At 42.3% G+C, this 26,911-nt stretch overlaps 3 protein-coding genes, 1 non-coding gene and 1 pseudogene across 7 annotated transcripts in view; 1 reads left to right on the forward strand and 4 right to left on the reverse strand.

Moving 5' to 3' along the window:
- Positions 1-2,544, reverse strand: part of LOC135521602 (protein PTHB1-like) — a 246,567-nt pseudogene extending 244,023 nt beyond the window's left edge.
- A 1,878-nt stretch (positions 2,545-4,422) lies between these two features.
- On the reverse strand, positions 4,423-4,494 carry trnap-agg (transfer RNA proline (anticodon AGG)). The gene has a single exon. It is a non-coding gene; the product is annotated as a tRNA-Pro (tRNA).
- A 201-nt stretch (positions 4,495-4,695) lies between these two features.
- Positions 4,696-21,568, reverse strand: LOC135522216 (cytosolic 5'-nucleotidase 3). Of its 2 annotated transcripts, none has more exons than XM_064948275.1 (9): positions 21,345-21,568; positions 8,874-8,972; positions 8,669-8,738; positions 8,513-8,559; positions 8,338-8,423; positions 8,173-8,262; positions 6,813-6,975; positions 6,429-6,629; positions 4,696-6,243 (listed from the first exon to the last, which is right to left on the reverse strand). In XM_064948275.1, the coding sequence occupies exons 1-9, from the start codon at positions 21,480-21,482 to the stop codon at positions 6,142-6,144; spliced, it is 996 nt and encodes a 331-aa protein (XP_064804347.1). In that variant the 5' UTR covers positions 21,483-21,568; the 3' UTR covers positions 4,696-6,141. The 2 variants fall into 2 exon arrangements, with proteins under 2 accessions (XP_064804347.1, XP_064804348.1); XM_064948276.1 differs by lacking the exon at positions 21,345-21,568 and adding an exon at positions 10,381-10,474.
- The window catches only part of LOC135522218 (autophagy protein 5-like), a 36,465-nt gene continuing 30,174 nt past the window's right edge, over positions 20,621-26,911 (forward strand). For 2 of the 3 annotated variants that reach the window (XM_064948279.1, XM_064948277.1), the window contains exon 1: positions 24,755-24,845. The gene's annotated coding sequence lies outside the window, so the exon portion shown is untranslated. Of the gene's footprint in view, positions 20,786-24,754; positions 24,846-26,911 lie in introns of those variants that run through there. The other variant, XM_064948278.1, reaches the window with a different exon arrangement.
- On the reverse strand, positions 23,439-26,881 carry LOC135522219 (dynactin subunit 3-like). Its single transcript, XM_064948281.1, has 7 exons — positions 26,716-26,881; positions 26,329-26,413; positions 26,099-26,185; positions 24,687-24,770; positions 24,505-24,563; positions 24,315-24,374; positions 23,439-24,034 (listed from the first exon to the last, which is right to left on the reverse strand). Exons 1-7 carry the CDS (start codon positions 26,815-26,817, stop codon positions 23,948-23,950), a joined length of 564 nt encoding a protein of 187 aa, XP_064804353.1. The 5' UTR covers positions 26,818-26,881; the 3' UTR covers positions 23,439-23,947.

The following is a 26,911-nucleotide window of genomic DNA, read 5'->3' on the forward strand; positions in this document are numbered from 1 at the left end:
ACAAGAACAAAGTTGAAGTCAATGCCAAAGGTTCATGAACTCCATTGATGTCTACTCAGTGGATAACCGAACAGCATGACGGCAACTACCTCTTGACTTTGTGGTACAGGGTCAGGAGTTCACGACATGGTCAGCAAGGTCATGTGATCAGGAAAAACCTTTGGCCCTTGAAGCTAATGTGTGTTTAGGACTGGGTGGGAAGCAACAGGAAAAGCCATTGTCTCCCAACACATGACATCATCATTCCTGTGCAACGCTATTCCTTCGGTGCAGTGATGTAGGACAATGAGAGTAGAGAATTCCATTAGTGACGTGGTACTTTAAGATTCTAAGTAGGGCTATGTTGAGTTAACGCCACGATTGCCCATTTGACCTGCAATTTCAGGTCACACTTCTGAGTGCCAGAATACCAGAGAGGGGGGAGGAGAAAAGGCATTATTAACACAATGACTGAGTGACCTTTATTTAACTTGGCAAGTCAGTTAAGAACAAATTCTTATTTACAATGACGGCCTACACCGGCCAAACTCGGACGACGTTGGGCCAATTGTGCGCCGCCCTATGGGACTCCCAATCACGGCCGGTTGTGATACAGCCTGGATTGCTTACAGTCAGTGATAGCATCATAAGCATACATCCCAGAGCAGCAGGTGCATGTAGCATACTATTTGAGCAGCAGGTGCATGTAGCATACTATTTGAGCAGCAGGTGCATGTAGCATACTATTTGAGCAGCAGGTGCGTGCAGCATGCTATTTGAGCAGCAGGTGAGTGTAGCATACTATTTGAGCAGCAGGTGAGTGTAGCATACTATTTGAGCAGCAGGTGCGTGTAGCATACTATTTGAGCAGCAGGTGAGTGTAGCATACTATTTGAGCAGCAGGTGAGTGTAGCATACTATTTGAGCAGCAGGTGAGTGTAGCATACTATTTGAGCAGCAGGTGCATGTAGCATACTATTTGAGCAGCAGGTGCGTGTAGCATACTATTTGAGCAGCAGGTGAGTGTAGCATACTATTTGAGCAGCAGGTGCATGTAGCATACTATTTGAGCAGCAGGTGCATGTAGCATACTATTTGAGCAGCAGGTGAGTGTAGCATACTATTTGAGCAGCAGGTGCATGTAGCATACTATTTGAGCAGCAGGTGAGTGTAGCATACTATTTGAGCAGCAGGTGCATGTAGCATACTATTTGAGCAGTAGGTGGGTGTAGCATACTATTTGAGCAGTAGGTGGGTGTAGCATACTATTTGAGCAGTAGGTGGGTGTAGCATACTATTTGAGCAGTAGGTGGGTGTAGCATACTATTTGAGCAGTAGGTGGGTGTAGCATACTATTTGAGCAGCAGGTGGGTGTAGCATACTATTTGAGCAGTAGGTGGGTGTAGCATACTATTTGAGCAGTAGGTGGGTGTAGCATACTATTTGAGCAGCAGGTGCATGTAGCATACTATTTGAGCAGTAGGTGGGTGTAGCATACTATTTGAGCAGTAGGTAGGTGTAGCATACTATTTGAGCAGCAGGTGCATGTAGCATACTATTTGAGCAGTAGGTGGGTATAGCATACTATTTGAGCAGCAGGTGGGTGTAGCATACAATTTGAGCAGCAGGTGCATGTAGCATACTATTTGAGCAGTAGGTGGGTGTTCCCTGGTACTTACGAGAAAAACTTGCCCACTTCAACCTGGACGACGGGGTCTCTGAGCTGCACCTCCAGTAGCTGGCTGTGGGCTGGTCTCTCCAGGCTTGGCAGGGTGGGGGGAGAAGACCCGCAGCATGCCCATGTAGTTGCCCACCACTATCTTATCTACAGGATATACTTCCTCAGCTTAGACATTGTGGTATGGTCTCATATTGTTCCCTTCGTTGTACAAAACATTAAGAAAACCTGTTCTTTCCATGACAGACTGACCAGTTGAATCCAGGTGAAAGCTATGATCCCTTTTTGATGTCACTTGTTAAATCCACTTCAAATCAGTGTAGATGAAGGGGAGGAGACAGTTTAAAGAAGGTGTTTTAAGCGTTGGTGTTGAAAGCGTTGTCATCTTGACAACTCTGGGAAGCATTGGAGTCAACATGGGCCAGCATCCCAGTGGAATGCTTTCGACACCTTGTAGAGTCCATGCCCCAATGAATTGAGGCTGTTCTGAGGGCAAAGAGGGGGGTGCAACTCAATATTAGGAAGGTGTTCTTAAGGTTTTGTACACTTAGTGTATGTGCTTTATATCGAGAGGGCAAATGGTATGTTTTAAACATGGTAATAAAGATCCAGGAAGTTAAGGCAATCAGTAAGTCAATCAGACAATTAACAAATCTGATTTGTGCATGTAAATAAGACTATGGTACCAGGGGCACTTTCACTCTCATTGTTTTTTTTGGTCTATTAGTGAACAATGTCTTTGTAGTGCAGAGTGCAGTCAGACACACCACAACCCCACACCTTCTCACCATGCTGTCCACATCTCCGACACACAGGCATCCCTGGTCAAACTCCTCCCCCTCGCCCAGCACCGCGGCCCACCAATCACACGCCTTGAACAGAGACATGCTACTGCAGAGGAGACAGACAGACACTGAGGGTCATATCGCCGCTCTAGTGGACACCATAATACTGCGTGTCAGTCTTCCACACGTGACTGACACTCATCATAATGGACAGGTGAAAGCAATATGGCTGATACCTGCTGTTTGTCTACCCCACTTGGAACCAAATGGAAAGATGAAACGATTGGAAGAGTTGGCTTTCATGTATTCCACCAAGTCTCCTATATGGCATGATCTTTCTAAGCCTACTTTGACTCACTCTAAGTGTAATGGGTGCCAGCCTCAGATTTGTAGTGCTTTATCAAGCTCGCGTGTGTGTCTGGTAATTCACTGATCATCTGCTTTTATTGCAGGGGATTAGTGCCGACCTCTTACAGGAGACCTATATTAGGCTACATGCTGATGTTTCTTTGACACCAGAACCCAGAGGGAGGTTTGGACAGTGGTCTGTGTGTGACACTGACCGTAAACCCCTGTTACACTAACCAATGACAGCTGAGTCACATGATCAGAGATTGTATCAGAGCATGGGCCAAGCAGATTTCCCCATTGTCAACTGCTGAGCAGGTGGAATGCACAGCTAATTGATAGAGAGAATCCCTTCTTCCCTCTACACCAAGACCATATATAACCATTCAAATGATAGCCCTATTATTTCGATTTTGAAAGATTACACGAGTGGAATATATGCCTTTAGCCTTATACCACCTGCCTACTTGACTCTATCACGGCCAAGACCATTCAGCAGACCCTTTTCATCTATTGACCGAGAGTAAAGCACAGCCAACATTCTGCAATCAACCACATAATTCAACATTATCCAGGTGTGCCATGCTTATCAGCAGAGCCCCGACTCCATTTCATTAGAGGTGAATAGAATGATTTCCACATAACTAGCTAGATCTAACCTTAGTATCTAGCTAGCAACATCAACATGCATAATCTGTTGATTAAGCTAGCTAACGTTAGTAGGGGTTGCGGGCAAGCATTGTCCACGTGTTGAACAATTGTTAGAAACAGAACAAAAACAAACTAAACTGGACGACGTACATGATTCTCTATAGGTAACAAACTAGCCAGCCAGGAAACACCTCGAGCGAATTTAGCGGACTAATTAACGCTGGCTGTGCTTTGTGCCTGGCTTGGAGGCTAACAAGCGTCGTTTCAACATTCCAGCGACATATGCAAATTCTAAACGTCCCTCCTTTTACCTCTAACAAGACGAGCCTGTCTGTGGTTCGCAGTCAGATTTTTTTCAATCACATTTTACGTGTGCCTCATCAACTTGCTTGAAGCCTGTTGTCATAGCAGTGACACTAACGATGGACTTTAGTACTTAAGCGCATGATCAGAAACGCACAAACCCACAGATTTATGGGAAACTGACATTTATTCTCTACAGACGTTCTCGTCTGGTCCACGAGACTACAGACGTTCAGGTAAACGGAGGTTAAATGGTCTCGATCTAATCACATGCGATTGCACATTAAACATGTCACTCAACATCTTTTATAATGACCGTTAATTACTTATATATACACACACACGTTTGAGGCATATTTCTTATTTCTCTTTTTTCTTCTAGTTTTACATTATTGCACTGTTGGGTATTGAGTTTGCAAGAAAGGAATTTCGCTGTACTTGTTCGTGTGACATTTAAATTTGAGGGTAATATAGCAATTAAATGGAACATCCAATATTATTATTTGGAATGGAAACTGTATTATAAGCATATACTTGCAACCAAATTCTCAATCTGCCTTGTGCATAATGGAACTCAGTGATTTCTTGTCGTTCCTTAATGTTTTACACGTTAGTGTTTTTCACTGTTATCACAAGAACTTGTGTCAGTCATTCAGTTTCGTATTTTAATAAAAATAAGGGCTCGTCCGGGATTTGAACCCGGGACCTCTCGCACCCTAAGCGAGAATCATACCCCTAGACCAACGAGCCAGATGAATAAAATATAAAACAGCCCAGAACAAGTATGCCACGTAAGTATAGATTTTTCAGACGGGTCTTCTGGTACTGCAGTGAAATGTTATATTTAACTGGACTTTGTCGTTCTCTAGAGGTCCATTTTAGTATTACATCTGGCTTTCACCCACAATCCCAACACAAGCTTGATCCTACAGTTGAACAGAAAACACCATCTGTTATTTGACAAGTTTTATTCACAAGTTATTTCCCCCGCTGTTCTTTAGACAAATCTGAAATTAAGAAAAGGCAACATGCAGGTGTAGCAGCACGTTTAAAACGCTAACATTTTAAATATAAAACGTCAAACATGTGCAAGACAAAACTGAGAAATTTAAGGGGGGGATTAAGCATTTCCAAGCTTGAGGTAGAGTTAAAATTTGAACCACAAAATAAAAAATGGTCAATGGGTGTGGATAAAAGGCCAAGTTAAACAAAATATGAATCTTATTGAATGTCGCTGATCCACAGACCAAGGTGCTTTACCCAGTGGTGTTCTCTTGTAATATACTGCCTATTGAGTAGGCTACTTTTCCTCTGTGTAATGACTTCCCTGGTAGTACTTTATTTTACACTATATCATTCATAAAGTCAGTTACTTTAACAGTAATACCCCATAACTAACTTATGAAAATCTTTAGCACCACTAGTTACTACTATTATCGCAACCGCCATTGACAATTGTTTAATTTCTTGATTACATTTTTATTTTTTAACTTTATTTAACTAGGCAAGACAGTTAAGAACAAATTCTTATTTACAATGACGGTCTAGGAACAGTGGGTTAACTGCCTTGTTCAGGGGCAGAACAAAATTTATTGATATAAGCACCATAAGGTATCTTATAACCCATGCAGTATATTTAAATGGCACATAAAATGTGCAGTGCTAGTACTCTTGTAAAATAAAGTACTACTTTCTAGTGTGGCTACAGTAGCAAAGTCCCCATGTGACAAAACTGATAGATGCAGCAGACATGGTTTTCTTGTGCAAGACAGAATCCATTACTACATCCATAAAACCACTGATAACATTCATACCAATGTCTGAGTATGGTTCACCCGTAGACAGGTTCACGTTATTTTTTCAGACCTACATTGATTCCTGTAGCCAAGCTGTTGCACAATGCAAGGTGACGTAGTGTGGTGAAATGCATGCTAGGACTGTTCCAAAGACGTCAACGTGTTCTTGTGTGGATGCTCGGTTTATGACTTGCAAGCTGATACAAGCATTACAATATCAAAAATATGAACAATTACGCGCAAATTATAAAAATATTTAGTTAGCATTTTTTGGGGGGTTGCTATTACTTTTTAGTTATGGGGTGGAGGACATCGACAAGGTTGCAGACAGAAAGACTGAGGCTGTGTACTTTAAAATAGTTCATTGAGAGGAGAATAAATGTCTTCATAAAGAGGGGAAGGGAACGTCCAGTACCCAACCATGACCCTATGGTTGGTGGCAGAGGTGGGATCCAAGGAGGGGTGCCCATGGAGCTAGTGTATGTCGAGGGGCTGTGAGTCAGTGGAGGGGGCCAGTAACGTCCGTCTGGGGGTTCAGAGGTCGGTTCATTTTCCATGGGTTTGGGGGAAGTGTGTCAGTATGATGTGGAGAGGGGATGAGTTATAGGATCTTCTGAAGGATAGAATTGGGCACTTCTAGAGTCTCGTCCTTTACCAAGACGATGTCATAAGAGTCCAGATATTTCTCCAAACGCTCCTCCACCTGCCAGGGAAGAGAGAAGAGTTACGATGCACATTGGCACAGCCCGCACATAACCTCATACTTTTCATTTCAGTCACTATAGTCACATCTTCAGACTATTCATATGCAGTAATTTAGCTGGTGATGGGAGCAGATAGAGTTGAAGACTGGCGATGGGGGGAGGGGTGGGGTGGGGTTGCGGGCACCTTGTCATTGAGGAAGCCGATCTTGAGGATGTTCTCCACGTTGGGCACACCGTCAGCCATGTTGAGGTCACCTAACGAGTCTCCCAGCAACACGATGTTACAGTTGTCCTTCACCTGTTTGAAGTACTCCGTGTTGCGCAGGGCGCCGTCATGCTTGTTGAACACATGGATCAGCTCTCCCTTGAAGCCCTTCAGCTCGCCCTGAGAGAAGAAAAATACTTGAGTTTAAATGGAACTGAGCTAACTGATGCAACTGCAATGCAATGCAATGCATACACCCAGGTAGAACCATAGCTTTTTTAAATCAGGTTTATCAACACTCAGAAACTCAGGCCTATCCTCAGCATGTACCAAGCTCTCCTCGAGGGACGGGGGGGGACTTACATTCTCGTCGAAGTCCATGAAGTTGGACACCACCTTAACGTTGGGGTGGTAGACCCCCGCCTGGTGGATGATCTCCTCCAGGACGTCTCCCAGACCCGCTGAGAAGATGAACACGGGCACGTTGTGCTGCTGGAGCCGGTCAAAGAACGGCTCATAGCCCTCCCTGTGGGACAGACATGAAAGCATTAGAACCACTCATAGCCCTCCCTGTGGGACAGACATGAAAGCATTAGAACCACTCATAGCCCTCTGTGGGACAGACATGAAAGCATTAGAACCACTCATAGCCCTCCCTGTGGGACAGACATGTAAGCATTAGAACCACTCATAGCCCTCCCTGTGGGACAGACATGTAAGCATTAGAACCACTCATAGCCCTCCCTGTGGGACAGACATTAGAACCACTCATAGCCCTCCCTGTGGGACAGACATGAAAGCATTAGAACCACTTATAGCCCTCCCTGTGGGACAGACATGAAAGCATTAGAACCACTCATAGCCCTCCCTGTGGGACAGACATGTAAGCATTAGAACCACTCATAGCCCTCCCTGTGGGACAGACATGTAAGCATTAGAACCACTCATAGCCCTCCCTGTGGGACAGACATGTAAGCATTAGAACCACTCATAGCCCTCCCTGTGGGACAGACATGTAGGCATTAGAACCACTCATAGCCCTCCCTGTGGGACAGACATGTAAGCATTAGAACCACTCATAGCCCTCCCTGTGGGACAGACATGTAAGCATTAGAACCACTCATAGCCCTCCCTGTGGGACAGACATGAAAGCATTAGAACCACTCATAGCCCTCCCTGTGGGACAGACATGAAAGCATTAGAACCACTCATAGCCCTCCCTGTGGGACAGACATGTAAGCATTAGAACTGTGGGACAGACATGTAAGCATTAGAACCACTCATAGCCCTCCCTGTGGGACAGACATGTAAGCATTAGAACCACTCAACCTGTGGGACAGACATGAAAGCATTAGAACCACTCATAGCCCTCCCTGTGGGACAGACATGAAAGCATTAGAACCACTCATAGCCCTCCCTGTGGGACAGACATGTAAGCATTAGAACCACTCATAGCCCTCCCTGTGGGACAGACATGTAAGCATTAGAACCACTCATAGCCCTCCCTGTGGGACAGACATGTAAGCATTAGAACCACTCATAGCCCTCTGTGGGACAGACATCCAGCTTATATGAACGAAAATTATTCACAGGCAGAAAGAACTAATATTTCGTAGAGCTGGTGTTTATGAAGCGGCAATAACGGCCACTCTGGCTCAACATGTGTCCTGAGCGGCTTTCTGTAGTCTAAATTAATTCACATTATTTTTTAATCAGGTCTTACCTCAGGCAGGCGTCTGAGTCTCTCACCACCTCCGAGAGTTTGTCCTTCTGTAGCCTCTGCTCCACCAGTAATGTGTGGGACTTAAAGTACCTGTCAACACACACACATTGGGCCTTAGCGAGAGCAACGGTGTGTGTGTGCGCACGTGTCCGTGCGTCTACTCACCATTCTACCATAAATGGATACTTCTCCTCCATCGTTAGATGGGGGTCGATCTCTATGGGGTAATATGTGTTCTTAAGCTCCAGTAACTAAAAGACAGACAGAAAATCAATTAGCATTAACACGTGCTTTCGTGACACCTACAAATACTATTAAGCAATAGTAACATCAAACAAACCTTCGTCCTACAATCTTCGGTGACAAGCTTGCAGTTGTCAATGATATCTATGTGGAAAGGAGGACTTTGGTCAGATGGATAGGCCAGAGACAGTCATAGGCAGGTAACTTATTTAGAATCCCAGTGAATGTTGAGCTGGTTTTATGTTGTACTTACTATGACACGTGGGGCAGCGTTTGCCGTTGACTGCGAACCGGCTTAACGTCATGTCAAAGTCAGTGATGACCTGAAAACAAACCAGGAGAGCCATGGAGGGGAGTCAGTGATAACTCTGGTCATCATACTGTCACCACAGGGTGTCACTGTTCATCCAATACGAACGGCCCATCTCTCTTTGCACACCCTTCCCCTCCTACTGTACCTGTAGTTTGGAGGCGCCACCCTTGATCATGTCACAGATGATCCGTTCCACCCGCTCTGGATCCCTCATGTGGACCGTGTTCTTCTCAAACTCTGGCATCTGAGAGACGGAGAGGGCGAAAGACACAGAAAGAGATCATTAAGCTTGCTTCTAATATACACTACTACAAGTAGCATGTAACACCCATCACTGAATCGATAAAATCATTTTAAATCAATCATTGAAAAGAATACCCCTCCGAGGGAGGGGAGGAGGACTCAATAATAAAATAAAGTGTTGAGGTTAACTTGAGTTGGGCCTATGGTTAGTATTTGGTGGGGTGCGGGTCGAGTTTAAAAGAGCACCGTCATTTTTTGGAGCCAATGTAAGAGGAGCCAGGAGTAGACTAACTGGATATCACAACACCCCTCGTGCCCCAGCCCACATCTCCCCAGGGCCATAGCAGTGGAACAGCTGATGTTATGGATCCTTCTTCCGTACATAACTGACCACCACCCAAACAAGCCCCAGGCCAGGAGGGAGGAGACCTGAACCACAAACAACTTACAGGGCTGCAGACACCAATATGTTCTATTGAATCGTCGCTACTTGACTTGGTCTAACTACAATATTAGGCTAATGATCAGGCAACGAATTAGGGTCAGGTGGAGAAATGAGAGAGAGATCTATAGTGCAGTTGAAGCCCTGTTGACATGTCAGGGCAGGAATGTAACAAACCCTAAATACGACCTTCAGCTGGTGTGTGTGCGTGCACACCCTTTTCTCCCCTTGAGTGTATTTTTAAGGCTGCTAATAAAAGGGGGAGGGGGGTGGAGCTGGGAAAGATCAGGGGTGTGAACTAGATACCTGGGTATTCCTTCACCAGACTGTGTTTGAGTATCAAAATAGCCCACACCCCATCAACAAACAACTTTGTGCACACACACACACCCATCAGTGGTATGGAATAGTGTACCAAGACTGTTCTGTGGTATCAGTGGACGTTATGACTGGGATGTAGGTTAAAGTTAGGAACCCCTTCACCCCCCTTTTACAACCCTCTCACACCACTTAAATGTAATACACTGGGTCTGATCCATCTAACAGAACACCCTCTCCTTTGGTACATTTGAGTTGTTTACGCAATGTCATGTCGTCGTTCCAGATGCATAGGCTACATTGACAACATTCTTCCGTTTTAAAAACACTTAGACCACACCTATGTAACTCATTCTTGAATATTAGGTATAAACTTAGTTAGTGGAAAGGGAGAGCAGAATCCACACGCGTCGAGCCAAATACCAGTCATACCCATTTACAACTATCAACACACTGTCCTGATATTTTACAGTATAGACTCCATAATAATCCATGAATTCCCATCTTCCATGCATTCAGTTCATCCTTTCTCCAACTCTAAACACGAACATAAATAACACATTGTAGCCTAGTCATTGTCTGACCCTCCAGAGCAATTTGTAGCTGGTGCTAACAGCAGGGCTCGGACCAACAGCACACACATACTTACCTTTTCCTCTGGTCTTGCACAAAACAAGTGAAGGGAGTGAAGAAAAGGTTCTCTGTCAGCAGAGGGCTTATATAGGCAACGCAACAGAGGGGGCGTCACCCAAAATAGATTAGACTAGATAATCCCTCCCCTTTGTAAGAGGCCAGTGACGCACTGACACGCAAATGAACAACTCACACACCACTTCAATTTACGTCATAAACACAGGACACACAAAGATTAAATGAACATGTCTTAACACACCCACACAGAGAAGGCAAGTAGATGAGGGGACATGGAATCGCCCCGTGGCAGTAGTTTACCTTTGACCCCTCAGCTTTTAAAAGAGGTACTGTAACTGGAATCCATTACAATCACATGATGCAACAGAAACAGCCCTCCCACTTGTCTGGATTATTGCCAGGCCAGGGACGAAACCCTGCGGTGCATTTCTTCACCAACACTGAGCACACACATTTCAAGACCCCTACCCTGTCCCACATGTTTGTGTGTGCGTGGCTATGGAATACCCAGGGTCATGGTTCATCAAATCTGCTCTCCGCCAATGAGAAGCCATCTGAGTTTTTTCCCCTGTAGGTTATATGCCGCGTTCACACACACTAGTCGGAACTCTGACATTTCTGACTTGCCAATCAGCAAGTCAGAAATGTCAGTTCGGAGTAAGTCATTATTTAGGCCTAACACATGACAAACCATACCTCAACTGCAGGGTCACATACCACATTTCAATAGGCCTAACTCAGGTAGAGAGTTCTAATCACGTCTCACCAAAATAAGACTACGCACACACCTATCCAATCAACATTGATCAAATAACTAGACAACGGAATGGCTGGCCAATCATATTCAGGTCTGCATTTCCACTACCATGGTGACTTGAGTTTCTGACACTGGTATCATATGTAGGTGATAAATCCAACCTCTCTCCACCCAAGCCTTGGGAGCAAAAGGTCTAAAACAGATACCGTTATGCAGTGTCTTTTTTACAAGACATTTAAAAAACAAGGATATACAAAAACAAGTTCCACCCAATCTAAAATGTTTCCCCCCCATAAATAGGCTAGGCCTACATTTTCAACAATCTTTGGAAAAACCTTCAAACATCAGGTGTTGAAAGGGAGTCCATTGGCGATTCTGCCTCACCTGAAGAAAAAATAAAATACATTGGGATAACACAATTTAAAACCCAATGTCAGTTTGTAACTTTTTCAACATCCGTGAAAGTGCTGGCTCAACATTCCTTTCTACAGTGGAGGGCGTCTCTCACCCCCAGCCTAGTTCACCAAAGTCAAAGGTTATAGAGGACACAGCTGGAGCAGAGTACGAGAGTTGGAGTTCATTTGTAGTAGTCTGTATTCAGACTACTATCAGCCACCGGGCAACAGAGTGGAAGAGGTGCTTTGAGACATTTCCATTTACCTGTGCATTTGTGACAGAATTATGCCTACACAAATATAGGGAAGAGAAGTTATCTTGGGTGAATCAGTCAATGTAAGAATATACTGAACATTTCTGCAAACAAATGTAAATAAAAGACCTACTATGTGGAACAAGGGCAGAAGAGAAAAAAATACATTAACAAGGGCTGTGAGGGCATGCTGCTGACAACATTTTAGTTCAAGAGTTTTGACTGAGCCAAAATGGTGACTTTGCCAGGCAGGCTTGGACACTCATTTCCCTAGAACAGCGTTCTGATAAGCTGCGTGTGCTGCTCTGTGATTAAAGTAGGTCTGTGGTGGGGCCCTATGTAGTTTGGCAAAGTATCATCCACATTGCCACAGAACATTTCATGATAGCTTAATAACATTCTCATTAGAATGCATTTCTCTTAAAAATTGTAGTGCCCACTGAAAAACCTAAAGTAGTATTAGCTCTGGGGTGGAGTAGAAATGGTCCTATTAGAGGTCTTACCCCTTGAAAGAGAGTATGTAAGAGAAACAGACAGATCCACTTGGCCCTATACGCCATGCCTCATAAATATGAATAGGTAGACAGTCAAGTGGACAGTGTCTGCTGTAGGAGCTCTTCAGCTAACAGTATCACCACAGCACAGGCACATGGACAGTCCGCTCTGTCGTAGATAAACTCCCTCTCCGCAAAGGAGGAAGGTTGTAACTCTGTTGCCCCTGGATAAGCCTGCCGTGTCACAGGAGAAGTCAGAGAGAACTGGAGGTCGACCGATTAATTGGAATGGCCGATTAATTAGGGCCGATTTCAAGTTTTCATAACAATCGGAAATTGGTATTTGTGGACGCCAATTTACAACTCTATTTAACGTGGCAAGTCAGTTAAGAACACGTTCTTATTTTCAATGACGGCCTAGGAACGGTGGGTTAACTGCCTTGATCAGGGGCAGAACGACAGATTTTTACCTTGTCAGCTAGGGGCTTCAATCAGGCAAACTTACAGTTAACTAGTCCAACGCGCTAACCACCTGCCCTCATTGCATTCCACGAGGAGACTGCCTGTTACACGAATGCAGTAAGAAGCCATAGTAAGTTGCTAGCTAGCATTAAACTTATCTTATAAAAAAACATCAATCATAATCACTAGTTATAACTACACATGGTTGATGATATTACTAGTTCATCTAGCGTGTCCTGTGTTGCATATAATCAATGCCGTGCTCATTCACGAATAAGGACTGTCGTTGCTCCAACGTGTACCTAACCATAAACATCAATGCCTTTCTTAAAATCAATACACAGAAGTATATATTTTTTTAAACCTGCATATTTAGCTAAAAGAAAGGTTAGCAAGCAATATTAACCAGGTGAAATTGTGTCACTTCTCTTGCGTTCATTGCACGCAGAGTCAGGGTATATGCAACAGTTTGGGCCGCCTGGCTCATTGCGAACTAATTTGCCAGAATTTTACGTAATTATGACATAACATTGAAGGTTGTGCAATGTAACAGCAATATTTAGACTTAGGGATGCTAATAGCGTTGCAAACATCACACGCTCTGAGACTTGGAGTAGTTGTTCCCCATGCTCTGCAAGGGCCGCAGCTTTTGTGGAGCGATGGGTAACGCTGCTTCGAGGGTGGCTGTTGTCGATGTGTTCCTGGTTCGAGCCCAGGTAGGGGCGAGAAGAGGGACGGAAGCTATACTGTTACACTGGCAATACTAAAGTGCCTATAAGAACATCCAATAGTCAAAGGTATATGAAATACAAATCATATAGAGAGAAATAGTCCTATAATAACTACAACCTAAAACTTCTTACCTAGGAATATTGAAGACTCATGTTAAAAGGAACCACCAGCTTTCATATGTTCTCATGTTCTGAGCAAGGAACTTAAACATGAGCTTTCTTACATGGCACATATTGCACTTTTACTTTCTTCTCCAACACTTTATTTTTGCATTATTTAAACCAAATTGAACATGTTTCATTATTTACTTGAGGCTAAATTGATTTTATTGATGTATTATATTAAGTTAAAATAAGTGTTCATTCAGTATTGTTGTAATTGTCATTATTACCAATAATTGGTATCGGCGTTGAAAAATCATAAATCGGTCGACCTCTAGAGAGAACATTTGTGACCTCAGCCAAACAAGGTCACTTAACCAGCAATATACACCTGTACTCTATTGTGTCGGTCACCCCTCCTTGGACTATTTAAGCCTAGACTTTGTTGAGCGACTTAACCACATTGTAGTGCCGATTCCCTATGAAAAGCCACCGGCACAGGAGAGAGCTGTCCATAACACGTCCAAAAAAAAAAAATCAGCTTGGGTGAAGTTCCCATTCACTGCACATAAATGTAAAATAAATGTATAAAATGTAAATAGCTCCACTAACACATATTCCTATACAAATAGGTGCAGAGAGATGCAATTCTATAAGCTGTATCTGTGATACGGTAAGAACTGTATGCGCTCTCTCACCTGTGCTCCCCCCCCACATAAAACACACACACACACAGTAACCCTCAACATATAGTGCCCTCTAGTGTACAAAACAAGTCAAAATAACTCTTGACAGACAACACATACACAACACAAACAGGCCAAAACGGCTCCAACACATTGTTCAGGCGTAACCATAATGTAAAGACACTGGGTCTATGCTGGAGTCAAAGTAATACTTTGGAAATAATACTAAAAGCGCTGTAGTAGTACGATCATGAAAGAACATTTTGGGGAATCTTAATCACACCATAACACTAGAACATAGTGTAACAATATTTTTCTAAAATAGCAACAGATCAAACTGTAAAAGATGTCCAAAAGGAAGTAAAACAGTTCAGCACTGAGCAAGACTGTCTATTGCCAATCTCCCCATGGAGAAAGTGGAGTGAACATGTTTATTTGCTTGAGAGCAAGCATGAAGCACTACATACAGTGCCTTGCGAAAGTATTCGGCCCCCTTGAACTTTGGGACCTTTTGCAACATTTCAGGCTTCAAACATGAAGATATAAAACTGTATTTTTTTGTGAAGAATCAACAACAAGTGGGACACAATCATGAAGTGGAACGACATTTATTGGACATTTCAAACTTTTTTAACAAATGAAAAACTGAAAAATTGGGCGTGCAAAATTATTCAGCCCCTTTACTTTCAGTGCAGCAAACTCTCTCCAGAAGTTCAGTGAGGATCTCTGAATGATCCAATGTTGACCTAAATGACTAATGATGATAAATACAATCCACCTGTGTGTAATCAAGTCTCCGTATAAATGCACCTGCACTGTGATAGTCTCAGAGGTCCGTTAAAAGCGCAGAGAGCATCATGAAGAACAAGGAACACACCAGGCAGGTCCGAGATACTGTTGTGAAGAAGTTTAAAGCCGGATTTGGATACAAAAAGATTTCCCAAGCTTTAAACATCCCAAGGAGCACTGTGCAAGCGATAATATTGAAATGGAAGGAGTATCAGACCACTGCAAATCTACCAAGACCTGGCCGTCCCTCTAAACTTTCAGCTCATACAAGGAGAAGACTGATCAGAGATGCAGCCAAGAGGCCCATGATCACTCTGGATGAACTGCAGAGATCTACAGCTGAGGTGGGAGACTCTGTCCATAGGACAACAATCAGTCGTATATTGCACAAATCTGGCCTTTATGGAAGAGTGGCAAGAAGAAAGCCATTTCTTAAAGATATCCATAAAAAGTGTCGTTTAAAGTTTGCCACAAGCCACCTGGGAGACACACCAAACATGTGGAAGAAGGTGCTCTGGTCAGATGAAAACAAAAATTGAACTTTTTGGCAACAATGCAAAACGTTATGTTTGGCGTAAAAGCAACACAGCTCATCACTCTGAACACACCATCCCCACTGTCAAACATGGTGGTGGCAGCATCATGGTTTGGGCCTGCTTTTCTTCAGCAGGGACAGGGAAGATGGTTAAAATTGATGGGAAGATGGATGAGCCAAATACAGGACCATTCTGGAAGAAAACCTGATGGAGTCTGCAAAAGACCTGAGACTGGGACGGAGATTTGTCTTCCTACAAGACAATGATCCAAAACATAAAGCAAAATCTACAATGGAATGGTTCAAAAATAAACATATCCAGGTGTTAGAATGGCCAAGTCAAAGTCCAGACCTGAATCCAATCGAGAATCTGTGGAAAGAACTGAAAACTGCTGTTCACAAATGCTCTCCATCCAACCTCACTGAGCTCGAGCTGTTTTGCAAGGAGGAATGGGAAAAAAATTCAGTCTCTCGATGTGCAAAACTGATAGACATACCCCAAGCGACTTACAGCTGTAATCGCTGCAAAAGGTGGCGCTACAAAGTATAAACTTAAGGGGGCTGAATAATTTTGCACGCCCAATTTATCAGTTTTTGATTTGTTAAAAAAGTTTGAAATATCCAATAAATGTCGTTCCACTTCATGATTGTGTCCCACTTGTTGTTGATTCTTCACAAAAAAAACAGTTTTATATCTTTATGTTTGAAGCCTGAAATGTCGCAAAATGTCGCAAAGTTCAAGGGGGCCTGCAATCTAGTGGCCAATGATGAATACATGAGACCATTTCAATCCCAAACACAACCATGTAGTAGATGCCTATCATTGACCAACAGGACACCACTGTGGGCTGGGACATCAGGCAACATGAGCACGCCTGCTACAACTGGATACTGTGGAGAGGCTGTGTATTTTTGTAACAGTTTCCCATGCTGGGGACACTATAATAATCCCGAGTGGCGCAGTGGTCTAAGGCACTGCAACACAGTGCAAGAGGCGTCATTACAGTTGCTGGTTCAAATCCAGGCTGATTCACATCCGGCCGTGATTGGGAGTTCCATAGGGCGGCACACAATTGGACCAGCGTCTTCGGAGTTTGGCCGGGGTATGCTGTCATTGTCAATAAGAATTTGTTCTTAACCAATGTTACGGATACAGGTATTGTGTGTGTGTGTGTATATGTGTTCTTTTCTCTCCTTCTCCCCTCACAGGTGAAAATCAGTCACCAATCAAGCATCAATCAGAAGACGCATCTCCTCCTGTTTCCTGTTTAAAAACCCTGTCAGTTGTTTGCTCTTGAGCTCAATCTCTCTGTAAATGCCATGTCTGTAGGTCTCTCTGTTTCACTCTCTCTTTATGTATTGACCTCTCTTGTTTGAGCACCTCCATATCACTTTGTCCTCACCTGTGAGTATTGTTTTTGGTTATGGTGTTTGTTTGCTGGTGGGAAGAGGGGGAACCAAGACAAGTCGCCCATGGGCATACACTACCCGTAGGTAAACTTTGTTAAATATACTAGTTTGAACTGGGCGGACCACCCACTGTATTTTTGGTTAGTTAGCTGTTGTTGAAATAGGCTAGTCTAGCTTAGGGGTGTTTTTGAATACTTATTGTTTCTTTCCTTGGGTCCAGCTCAGCCCCTTTTCCTGCTCCCCCCATTACCGTGTGTTTACTAATAAACCCTGAGTTTGACGGTAGATTTCAGATGTCGTGGTTATTTCGTTCACACTTTTACTTTGTCACTATTATAAATTGCATGAGTTATGTTACGGGTCTCATTACCATCCCCTCTAGACTGTCGGGCCAAAAGGGATTCGTAACAACCGACATGCCTATTTTTTTCAAATTTGATTCCACCTTTAACCAGGTAGGCTAGTTGAGAACAAGTTCTCATTTGCAATTGTGACCTGGCCAAGATAAAGCAAGGCAGTTTGACACATACAGAGCTAAATCAAGGTTAAAATATAAACAACAAAAAAACAGAGCGCAAAGCTTGCCTAAAAAGAACCCCAGTCAGAAAGCAGGGAATAGAGCAGCCAGCACATCATTCCTGGAAGAAGTTTAGTGTGAATGAATGGGTCAACACTAGAGGTCGACCGATTAATCGGAATTGCACATTAATTAGGGCCGATTTAAAGTTTTCAAAACAATCGGAAATCGGTAATTATTGGCGCCGATTTTTTTTTTTTTTACACCTTTATTTAATCTTTAACTAGGCAAGTCCGTTAAGAACACATTCTTATTTTCAACACCGGTCTAGGAACAGTGTGTTCACTGCCTTGTTCAGGGGCAGAACGACAGCAGCTCTTCATTGTGCGTCAAGCATTGCGCTGTTTATGACTTCAAGCCTATCAACTCCCGAGATGAGGCTCGTGGAACCGAGGTGAAATGGCTAGCTAGTTAGCATGCGCTAATTGTCGTTGTGTTGCTGGTCCGAGCCCAGGGAGGAGCGAGGAGAGGGACGGAAGCTATACTGTTACACTGGCAATACTAAAGTGCCTATAAGAACATCCAATAGTCAAAGGTTAATGAAATACAAATGGTATAGGGGGAAATAGTCCTATAGTTCCTATAACTACAACCTAAAACTTCTTACCTGGGAATATTGAAGACTCATGTTAAAAGGAACCACCAGCTCTCATATGTTCTCATGTTCTGAGCAAGGAACTGAAACTTTAGCTTTCTTACATGGCACATATTTTACATGGCAAATATTGCACTTTTACTTCTCCACTTTGTTTTTGCAATATTTAAACCAAATTGAACATGTTTCATTATTTACTTGAAGCTAAATTGATTTTGATGTATTATATTAAGTTAAAAGAAGTTCATTCAGTATTGTTGTAATTGTCATTATTACAAATAAATACATTTTAAAAAACTTCCGATTAATCGGTATCGGCCTTTATGGTCCTCCAATAATCGGTATCGAAAAATCATTACCGGTCGACCTCTAGTCAACACGCTAAGTTTAATGGAGGTCTGAGATATAGATAGATCTCTCTCTCTCTCTATATATATAGATATATATCTCTATATATAGATATCTATCTCTCCATCTCTATGGAGGTCACCCTCCCTGCCGTCTATAGAACAATGCTAACTTGTCTTGTGCACCGGTTAGTGATGTGTCAGACAACATAAAGTCTGGCTGCCTGTGAGGTACAACTGTCTTTCACTATGTCAAACAATGATTCTGCAACATTTCACAGACACAATTGGCACTGTGATAGTTTGAATTATTACATGCAATACAACAATTGTTGTACACAGTGTCTAAAAATAACTGAACAATAAGATGTAGCAAACCTCACTATATGAGCCATGTCACAATTCACATCAAGTGGGCTAACCCTATTGGTGCGCTGCCTTTCACACCAGTGACCCTGGTTCACTTCCCTGGCCCGCAGTTTGCTACTGGTGTCAGAAGTGGGATAGCGGCCGTGAGGCAATCGAAGCACACTGCCCGGACATGTGAGGGGGCTGAGAAGTCAAAGCACGGGGACATGCCTTCCTGTTCTAAGGGGGCAGTGTAGCATTGCTCGCTATATGGCCACGTTACAATTCCCACCAAATGGGTTAATCTGATTTCAGTGTCTCCTGACCCCTCCTGTCTCAGCCTCCAGTATTTATGCTGCAATAGTTTGTGTCGGTGGGCTAGGGTCAGTTTGTTATATCTGGAGTACTTCTGTCTTATTCTGTGTCCTGTGTGAATTTAAGTGTGTTCTCTCTAATTCTCTCTTTCTCTCTCTCGGAGGACCTGAGCCCTAGGACCATGCCTCAGGACTACCTGACATGATGACTCCTTGCTGTCCCCAGTCCACCTGGCCGTGCTGCTGCTCCAGTTTCAACTGTTCTGCCTTATTATTATTGGACCATGCTGGTCATTTTATGAACATTTGAACATCTTGGCCATGTTCTGTTATAATCTCCACCCGGCACAGCCTGAACAGGACTGGCCACCCCACATAGCCTGGTTCCTCTCTAGGTTTCTTCCTAGGTTTCGGCCTTTCTAGGGAGTTTTTCCTAGCCACCGTGCTTCTACACCTGCATTGCTTGCTGTTTGGGGTTTTAGGCTGGGTTTCTGTACAGCACTTTAAGATATCAGCTGATGTACGAAGGGCTATAAAGATTTGATTTTGATTGGGGAGATGCATAGGGTGTTTGCCATTCACTGAAATACATTTGTCATCTGATCCAGATAGTCACTCTAAATCTAACCTAGGCTGAGACCCAACAGCCACACATAATGCTAACAAATCCTCAGTTGTACCCCTTGATGGTAGGTTGTCTAAACATCAGTCTGAAAGAAGTTGCTGTAAAAAGACAAGTCTCTATAAACCAGAATGTTGAATACAATGAGATTTAAAGCTGCAATATGTAACTTTCTGGGTGACTTGATCAAATTCACATAGAAATGTGTTATAGATCTGTCACTCATTGAAAGCAAGTCTAAGAAACTGTAGATATGTTCTATGTGTACCATTTGTATGCTTCCCGTTCTTAAAATGTTGCATATTTTTGTACACCAGCTTCAAATACTATATTTTTGGTTATGGAAAATATATTTCACAGCAGTTTAGATGGTACAATGATTCTCTACATTTACATTTAAGTCATTTAGCAGACGCTCTTATCCAGAGCGACTCTCTACACTATACTTGCTTATTTTGTCACAAACTGAAATTAGGTATACGATTAGAATTTTGGTAACCAGAAAATGGCAAAGCGATTTCTGCATAGTGCATCTTTAAAAAATTGTAAATATTTAAAGAGTACTTTACTGGTTGTCCATGCGGTTTGTCCTTTTGGCGGTAGGAAGTGGAGATAGGGCTAACCACAGGAAAGTGTTATTTACCCAACTTTTTGCAGCGCCTTTAGGCTATTTTACTTGTATTTTCCATCTCCTGATGCACAATATGTAAACAATTGCGGAATGTAACCGAACTGTCAATCAAAGCCCATTCCCTCGCAAATAGCTGGAAGTGGTGGTGAAATTTGCCATCTGATTTCGTGGTACAATGTTTGATCTGTGCTTAGGTTAAACGTGGCCGTTGACATGTTGTGTAAGTCATGTCAATTGTGCAAGTCAATTGTTTCAGCATTGAAAATACAAACCGACATAGTCAGGTTAATGGTACTACTCTGGATATGGTCTCAGATGACCTTCTACATAAGGACAGAAATCAGTGGACAACAGGTAAAGTACTTTCAAATGAAGTTTATTCAACAGTCTGACATGTGATGGGACTGATCACAAAAAGTGAGCCTTTATGTTAGAGAGGAGAGATTTGTCTGCCACTCTCGGATTCGTAGAGACTAGATGGTAGGCTACATGTCCTAAGATTGAGAATGGACCTTTGAGAATCACAAGATGTAACTATCAATGATGCTTGAGGACAAGCAATGTGAAAAGTAAAGCTCACACCTGACCTGTAACTCCGTATTTTGACATACCAGTTGAACTTCTTTGATAGAGACACTAATTTGGCTTCAAAACTTGTTTATTTTGGACAGGGGGCTCGAGAGTAGAGCAGAAGGGACCAACATTATTTCAACATTGTACCGCGAAATCAGCTGGCAAATTTCACCACCTGACAAACAGCATCAGTTTAATGTCATGTCGCGATTTTGGACAGCTTTTCGTGACACCACCATAGCTACCTAGCAAATAATGACCTCTAAACCACCCTTGTTATTTCTAGGAACATCCGCGACTGCGCAATACACACATGAACAGCACGCGCGAGCCCACTCACCATCTCGATGATCTTCGTTTTCTTTCCCGCTCTCTTCTTCTTGGCGAACATGTACTGGGCGAGAACCACACCACCGAACAGGGCACATACACTGGCACTGGCCGCGGCACCGACTTTTACTACGGCAGTCTTGTCCATGGTTGTGCCGCTCCTAACAAACAGCCTTAGTCCTTCCTTATGTCAACATGTTCCCTCCCTCGAGTCGATTGTCCGCGGAGGCTGTAACTGACTACGCACCCTCATGCCGCTACCACTGGGGGTGAAAGCGGGGGGGATGATGTGCATTTATACCAACATTTTTTTAATCATCCAGGGGTATTTAACCAAACGTACCCAACTATTTGATGTAATTGTGTTGGTAACGCATAGAGTAAAATGCTATAATTAAGAAATGTATACACACTCAGTTTCAGTATTATTGGTTTCGAATTAGTATGAACCACGTCCATGGAAACGAGCCCCAACAAAACAGATGTTTGCAACGAAGTAATAAGAATGCATTACATTAGTCATCACAATTCATTATATTAGTCATTACTATAGCCCAATAATATGATAGGGTGTCTGCCTGTATTTCGCAATATTTTAGTCTGCATTTCAGATATTGTCTGCAGAAAAATATGTACCTCCATAACCAATTATGCACATGTTACACAATAAAGACTAATCAATTACAATAATAATTGCCCCCATCTGCTGCCAAATTGACCACATTACCGAGCGCGTGCTAGACAGCAGGATAATCTCAATTGTATGCTCCTCGCGTCCTCTCTCTTCTCAAAAGCCATTGGAAGACAAAGGGGAAGGACCTCTGGTCTGTCCTCATCCAATGGGGTTTGAGGAGGCGAGGAAAGAGGGCGAGTTGAGTATGCAATGGATATTCTTCCTGTAACGACAGCAAGCTCTTGATTTGAAAAGAGGCAAGGGGTGTCAAAATGTTTGATACGTTACCATAATTTGGAAACGGTTTAAATACTAGCCATATCTATAACCAGGTTTCAATCCAACCATTCTATGTGGATAAATGAACTGCCTCATGAAAAAAGTCACGACCGAGCTGATGAAAATAGGATATGCCGGTACAATTGAGTAAATGCCGACAATTTGTTCGTTCGAATTTGTGGTTCTTTGTGTTTAAAAATGAATTATGTGATAAATTGGGGTGGAAATCTCTTTATGCGCATATATTGATATACTAACGTAATGATCACATCGAAGTAAACTTGTGAGTCACGCGATGATATGTGTGGTCCCACTACGACTCAGGAAACCATGCAGTTTCTAAGGCTACAGATTAAATAAATGATTAATTTCACAGGGTGGTGAAAGTACACGTGATGCTCCTATCCAATGCATATTGAGGGTTTATTCTGGTGATATAATGATCGATGTGGCTGCCGTTTGACAAATAAAAATATCACTCTTAGCCATAATAATCTCATGTCGGTAGCCTACCCGGAACTTTTGAGCAGCTGGCTAAATCGCACGTGCCGAGCCCAGTGTGCACATTTGCTATATAACGCAAGTTTTGACAAAACCATTAAAAGAATTGAAACGCATTTAACATGTATTTTTTCATTCGGACATGGACATTTTACAATAAACGTTATGTCCACCACGACATCACGCATAGACTTTATCTGCAATAAATCCGTTTAATGAAAACATCTCTGGTGGGAAAAATGCTTATTTTATGCAGATTTTAGAATATTCGCATGAAAATCTGCCAGAAATTGGATGGAAACCTACCTTGTGACTAAACATACTTAAAAAAAATTTTTTTTTACAACCATCGATTGCTTTTTTATTTTTATTAATAACTAAACAATATATAAAGCACATGAGGGAACACAGGCATACATAGATTACAGACAATTGAGCTAGGGGGTACAATATCACATTACAATTACACAAGGACCTTAAGGGACATGCATATACTTACAATTCTAACAGTTTTGTTAGTAGAGCATTTAACCGTCTTAAAATACAGTTCAATTTCTTTTAGCTCTCCGATTGTAAAACGTCTTCTCTTAGTCATAGATATGGCTATTGAAATAGCTGTAATTAAATGCGAACAGAAAAACAATTCAAGCACACATTTGAAGTTGACTTTAATTGTTTTATAACAATATATTGAAACAAGTATTGCAAACAGAAGTAACCAAACAGTTCAGTTTGAATAGTATGGATTTTATTGCAATTATTCTACATTTGCGGTCATGCTGTCTGATAAAACTATTTAAAACCAGAACTTCGTGGAAGAAGAAAGTTAGAAGAATTTGCACTACACTACAGTCAACCAACCCAGAAAAAAAAGCAGTGTCTTGTGACTGCCTGGAGCAGTGTTGCACAATTGGAATGCATGGGTACATTGTATGTTGAATAAATGAACAAGGATAAAAAATAAACTATGCAAATGTCTCGATGTAGCTGTAAATAAATAATATCCAGCAAGTTACATTAAGCTGCATATAGCACCCTAGACACACAGAAAATAATTGAAAATAAGAATTTGTTCTGAACTGACTTGCCTGGTTAAATAAAAGTAAAATAAAAAAAAATGACATCATGCCTGTCATAACAGTCATCTCTGGACATGGTCGCTACTCCACTTGACGGATGCCCTTTGCCTCCTCCACTTTCCGCAGGTTCTCATCCCACTGGGTGAACTGCTTGGACAGCAGGAACATCTGCCAAAGAGGTTAAGGTTCAAAGAATTTGGTGGGCCAGGCAGTTCATTCCATTAGCACAGACTAGACAGTTCTCACAGAGTTCAACATGACTTGACAGAAAACAATCTATAACCACTCACGTTCATTCATCTGACCGAGGAGGTCGGGAGACACGATAGCCAATGTACTCGACACAGTTTCACTAGCTAACCTCAGATACATTTTCCTCTGTCTTGATCAGTGTTATTTATTCACTTCAATAATTCCATTATTTGCTATTATAAGAAAGGAAAGGTACCATTTTGTTGTACTCCTCAAACAGTTTCTTAACCTCTAGGGACTGGGCTTCAGTTTGGTCCTTTGGGAAAATAATAAGAACAGTGTTACTACTGTAATTCACAAAAGTCAATCTAGCGTGTCTTGTGAGAAAAGACAAAATCAAGAAGAGGGGTGTGAATAAGTAAAAGAGAGAGGGGGAGGGTTCATACCTGCTCTTTGATGTGAATCTGAGACAAACGCTGTAGCTTGGTGGCATGCTCTGGCACATCTATGAATGAGAACTTTACAATAAGTTGCGTTCAACATAAAAAAAATAACTATTTAACCCATCATCCCATCAATACTTCACACAGACCACATTGTAATGGTACTTAAATTCCCACTCACTGACCTCTGATGTAGTTGCTGTCCAATAGTGGCTGGAGGTTGCTGACCTGCTCCAGAAGGGTGGCCTGGGAAAGCAGGAAGTCCTCCTCTGTGGGGAGAAACAAGTGCATGAGTTTGAGACTGGAGGCACATACCAGGGATGCAAACTGGAGGGCCCAAAAAGGTGACTTTTTAAATAGATTTTTTCCCACTGAAACATGCAAAAAAAATCCCTGCTAGGGGGAAATGCATGTTTTAACTAACTAAAAAAAACTAAGAATATGATCTACATGATCAGCGCCTGTGTAAAATAAAATAAGTGGTTAATGTGAACCTAATCCAATGTTATTTGTTGCCTAGACTTTACTGCAAATGACAAGTCTTGAGAAAAAAAACAATACACTAACATTGCAGTTAGCCATGACAGCCTTTATAATAATGCTTGTAATAATAAAAACATCTTAAAGCAGAAATAGAATGAAACAAACAGGCATTTTATTTTTGCTCTATTATAGTGGCCATTATAGAACAAGTGCACAAGGCTGTATGCAAAAATAACATTCTCTGAGTAATTTTTATAATCCACACACACACATTACTGTCAAATTCAACACAACAAAAACTATTATTACATTGTACACATTCTGCCTGTGGACATCTGTTCTACAATACAATGTGCCAGCAAAAGTGAGAAAGCGGGAACATGTGTGGTGTTCCTTTCACCTCTATAGTGGCATCCAGTTTAAGTCAGGCCCAGCTACACTTGATCTCTGAATCCACTTGTTTAACAAGCAACGCCTAATTTTTCACCGAATTCTCTCATTCTGAAAATTAACCACATACTGTGGGGGAAAACATTAGCTAACAGATAGTGGTTAGTTCGTTAGCAAGTTAACATTTCACACAGATTGCCAGGGTCCAGTAAGCAACTCACGCGTTATAACTTGAGTAACGGCAAGGAATCGTATACCAGTTAAAAATGGCAGTTGTTTTTCAGTTACAGATCATGAAGTACGCTTCATCACCCCCGTCTCCGTGATCAGGCTTCACACTTACCTCTTCGTTATCGTTCAGGGGACGCGCTGCTGCAACTGACAAGCTGCCTTTCCAGAGCGCGCACTGATGCTGTAACTAGTAAATTGGTTGTCTCTTCTTTCTTCAGTTGCGTGCTACGCTGCATTCTGTTATGTAAACAGCCAGTATTGCTCCACACGCGCATCACTTCGATCGCTTACAGCCAGTAGTGATTAAAAAAAAAACCCTCCCAAACTTTTCTCATCTGATCTATACGAATCACGTAGGTCACCTATTTTGGATTTGAAACGGAGAATTTCGCCGAAAGGTGGCATACCTATACGCCAGAGGCCTACTCAATCACCATGACACAGGACCAAATTCGCCAACATTTACTCACATATTTAAATGAAAAACTCTTACCAGCAAGGATGAATTCCAGCTTCATGGCATCAGGAACAGTGATGTGGTCAGTGAACTGAGGGTCCAGATACTTCAGCAGGTCCTCAACTGTACAGAGAACAAAAGGTTGCAGAATATATACTAGTGACTATGTGGGAAATATAATCACAATTGATCCTGCTTTGTGATTGCCCTGGTAATAATGTGTCCAATCCAAGTCACACAGTTGTGTCGTCTAAGATGTCACTCACTCTTTTTGTGTAGAATCTTCACACGTTCCCTCTTATTTGCAGTGTTTGCAAGGGCGGCCTGAACTCTGGAAAGGGAATCTGCACACTAGGGAACAGTGTGCATTATATGATGATAAACCAAAAAGCTAAATTTGAAAATAAACCGTGTTTATAGCTGTACTGGCATTGAGTTACTTAGCTATCTAAGTATCCGTTCGACATTAAAATGTTGGATTGTAACTAACTTGGAATGCCCTGGTACAGCTGTTCCTCACACATGCGCCATAATATTGACGTCTAAGCATTGATTGTATTAAATCAGTGTGCAAAAAGGGCGTTCGCTAGCTAGCCAAAGCAGCCAGTTGAATCACTATTCTGCATCTCTAAAATATAATATTATTGTCTAACCTTTATGGGTTTCCCTCCCTTGTTCCTTCTTTCACCGTATATACGACTTTCCAGCGTCTCAAGACGCGTTTCAAGGTTATCCACTTCAACTTTCCTATCCATTCTTGATTCAGAGAGCACAACAAATGGATTTGGATCCTTGTAACGACGTAGAACAGGCGACGGCGCACAATTATTGCATAATTGCAAAACATCT

Source organism: Oncorhynchus masou, chromosome 30, assembly GCF_036934945.1.
Source record: "Oncorhynchus masou masou isolate Uvic2021 chromosome 30, UVic_Omas_1.1, whole genome shotgun sequence".
Classification (NCBI taxonomy): domain Eukaryota; kingdom Metazoa; phylum Chordata; class Actinopteri; order Salmoniformes; family Salmonidae; genus Oncorhynchus; species Oncorhynchus masou.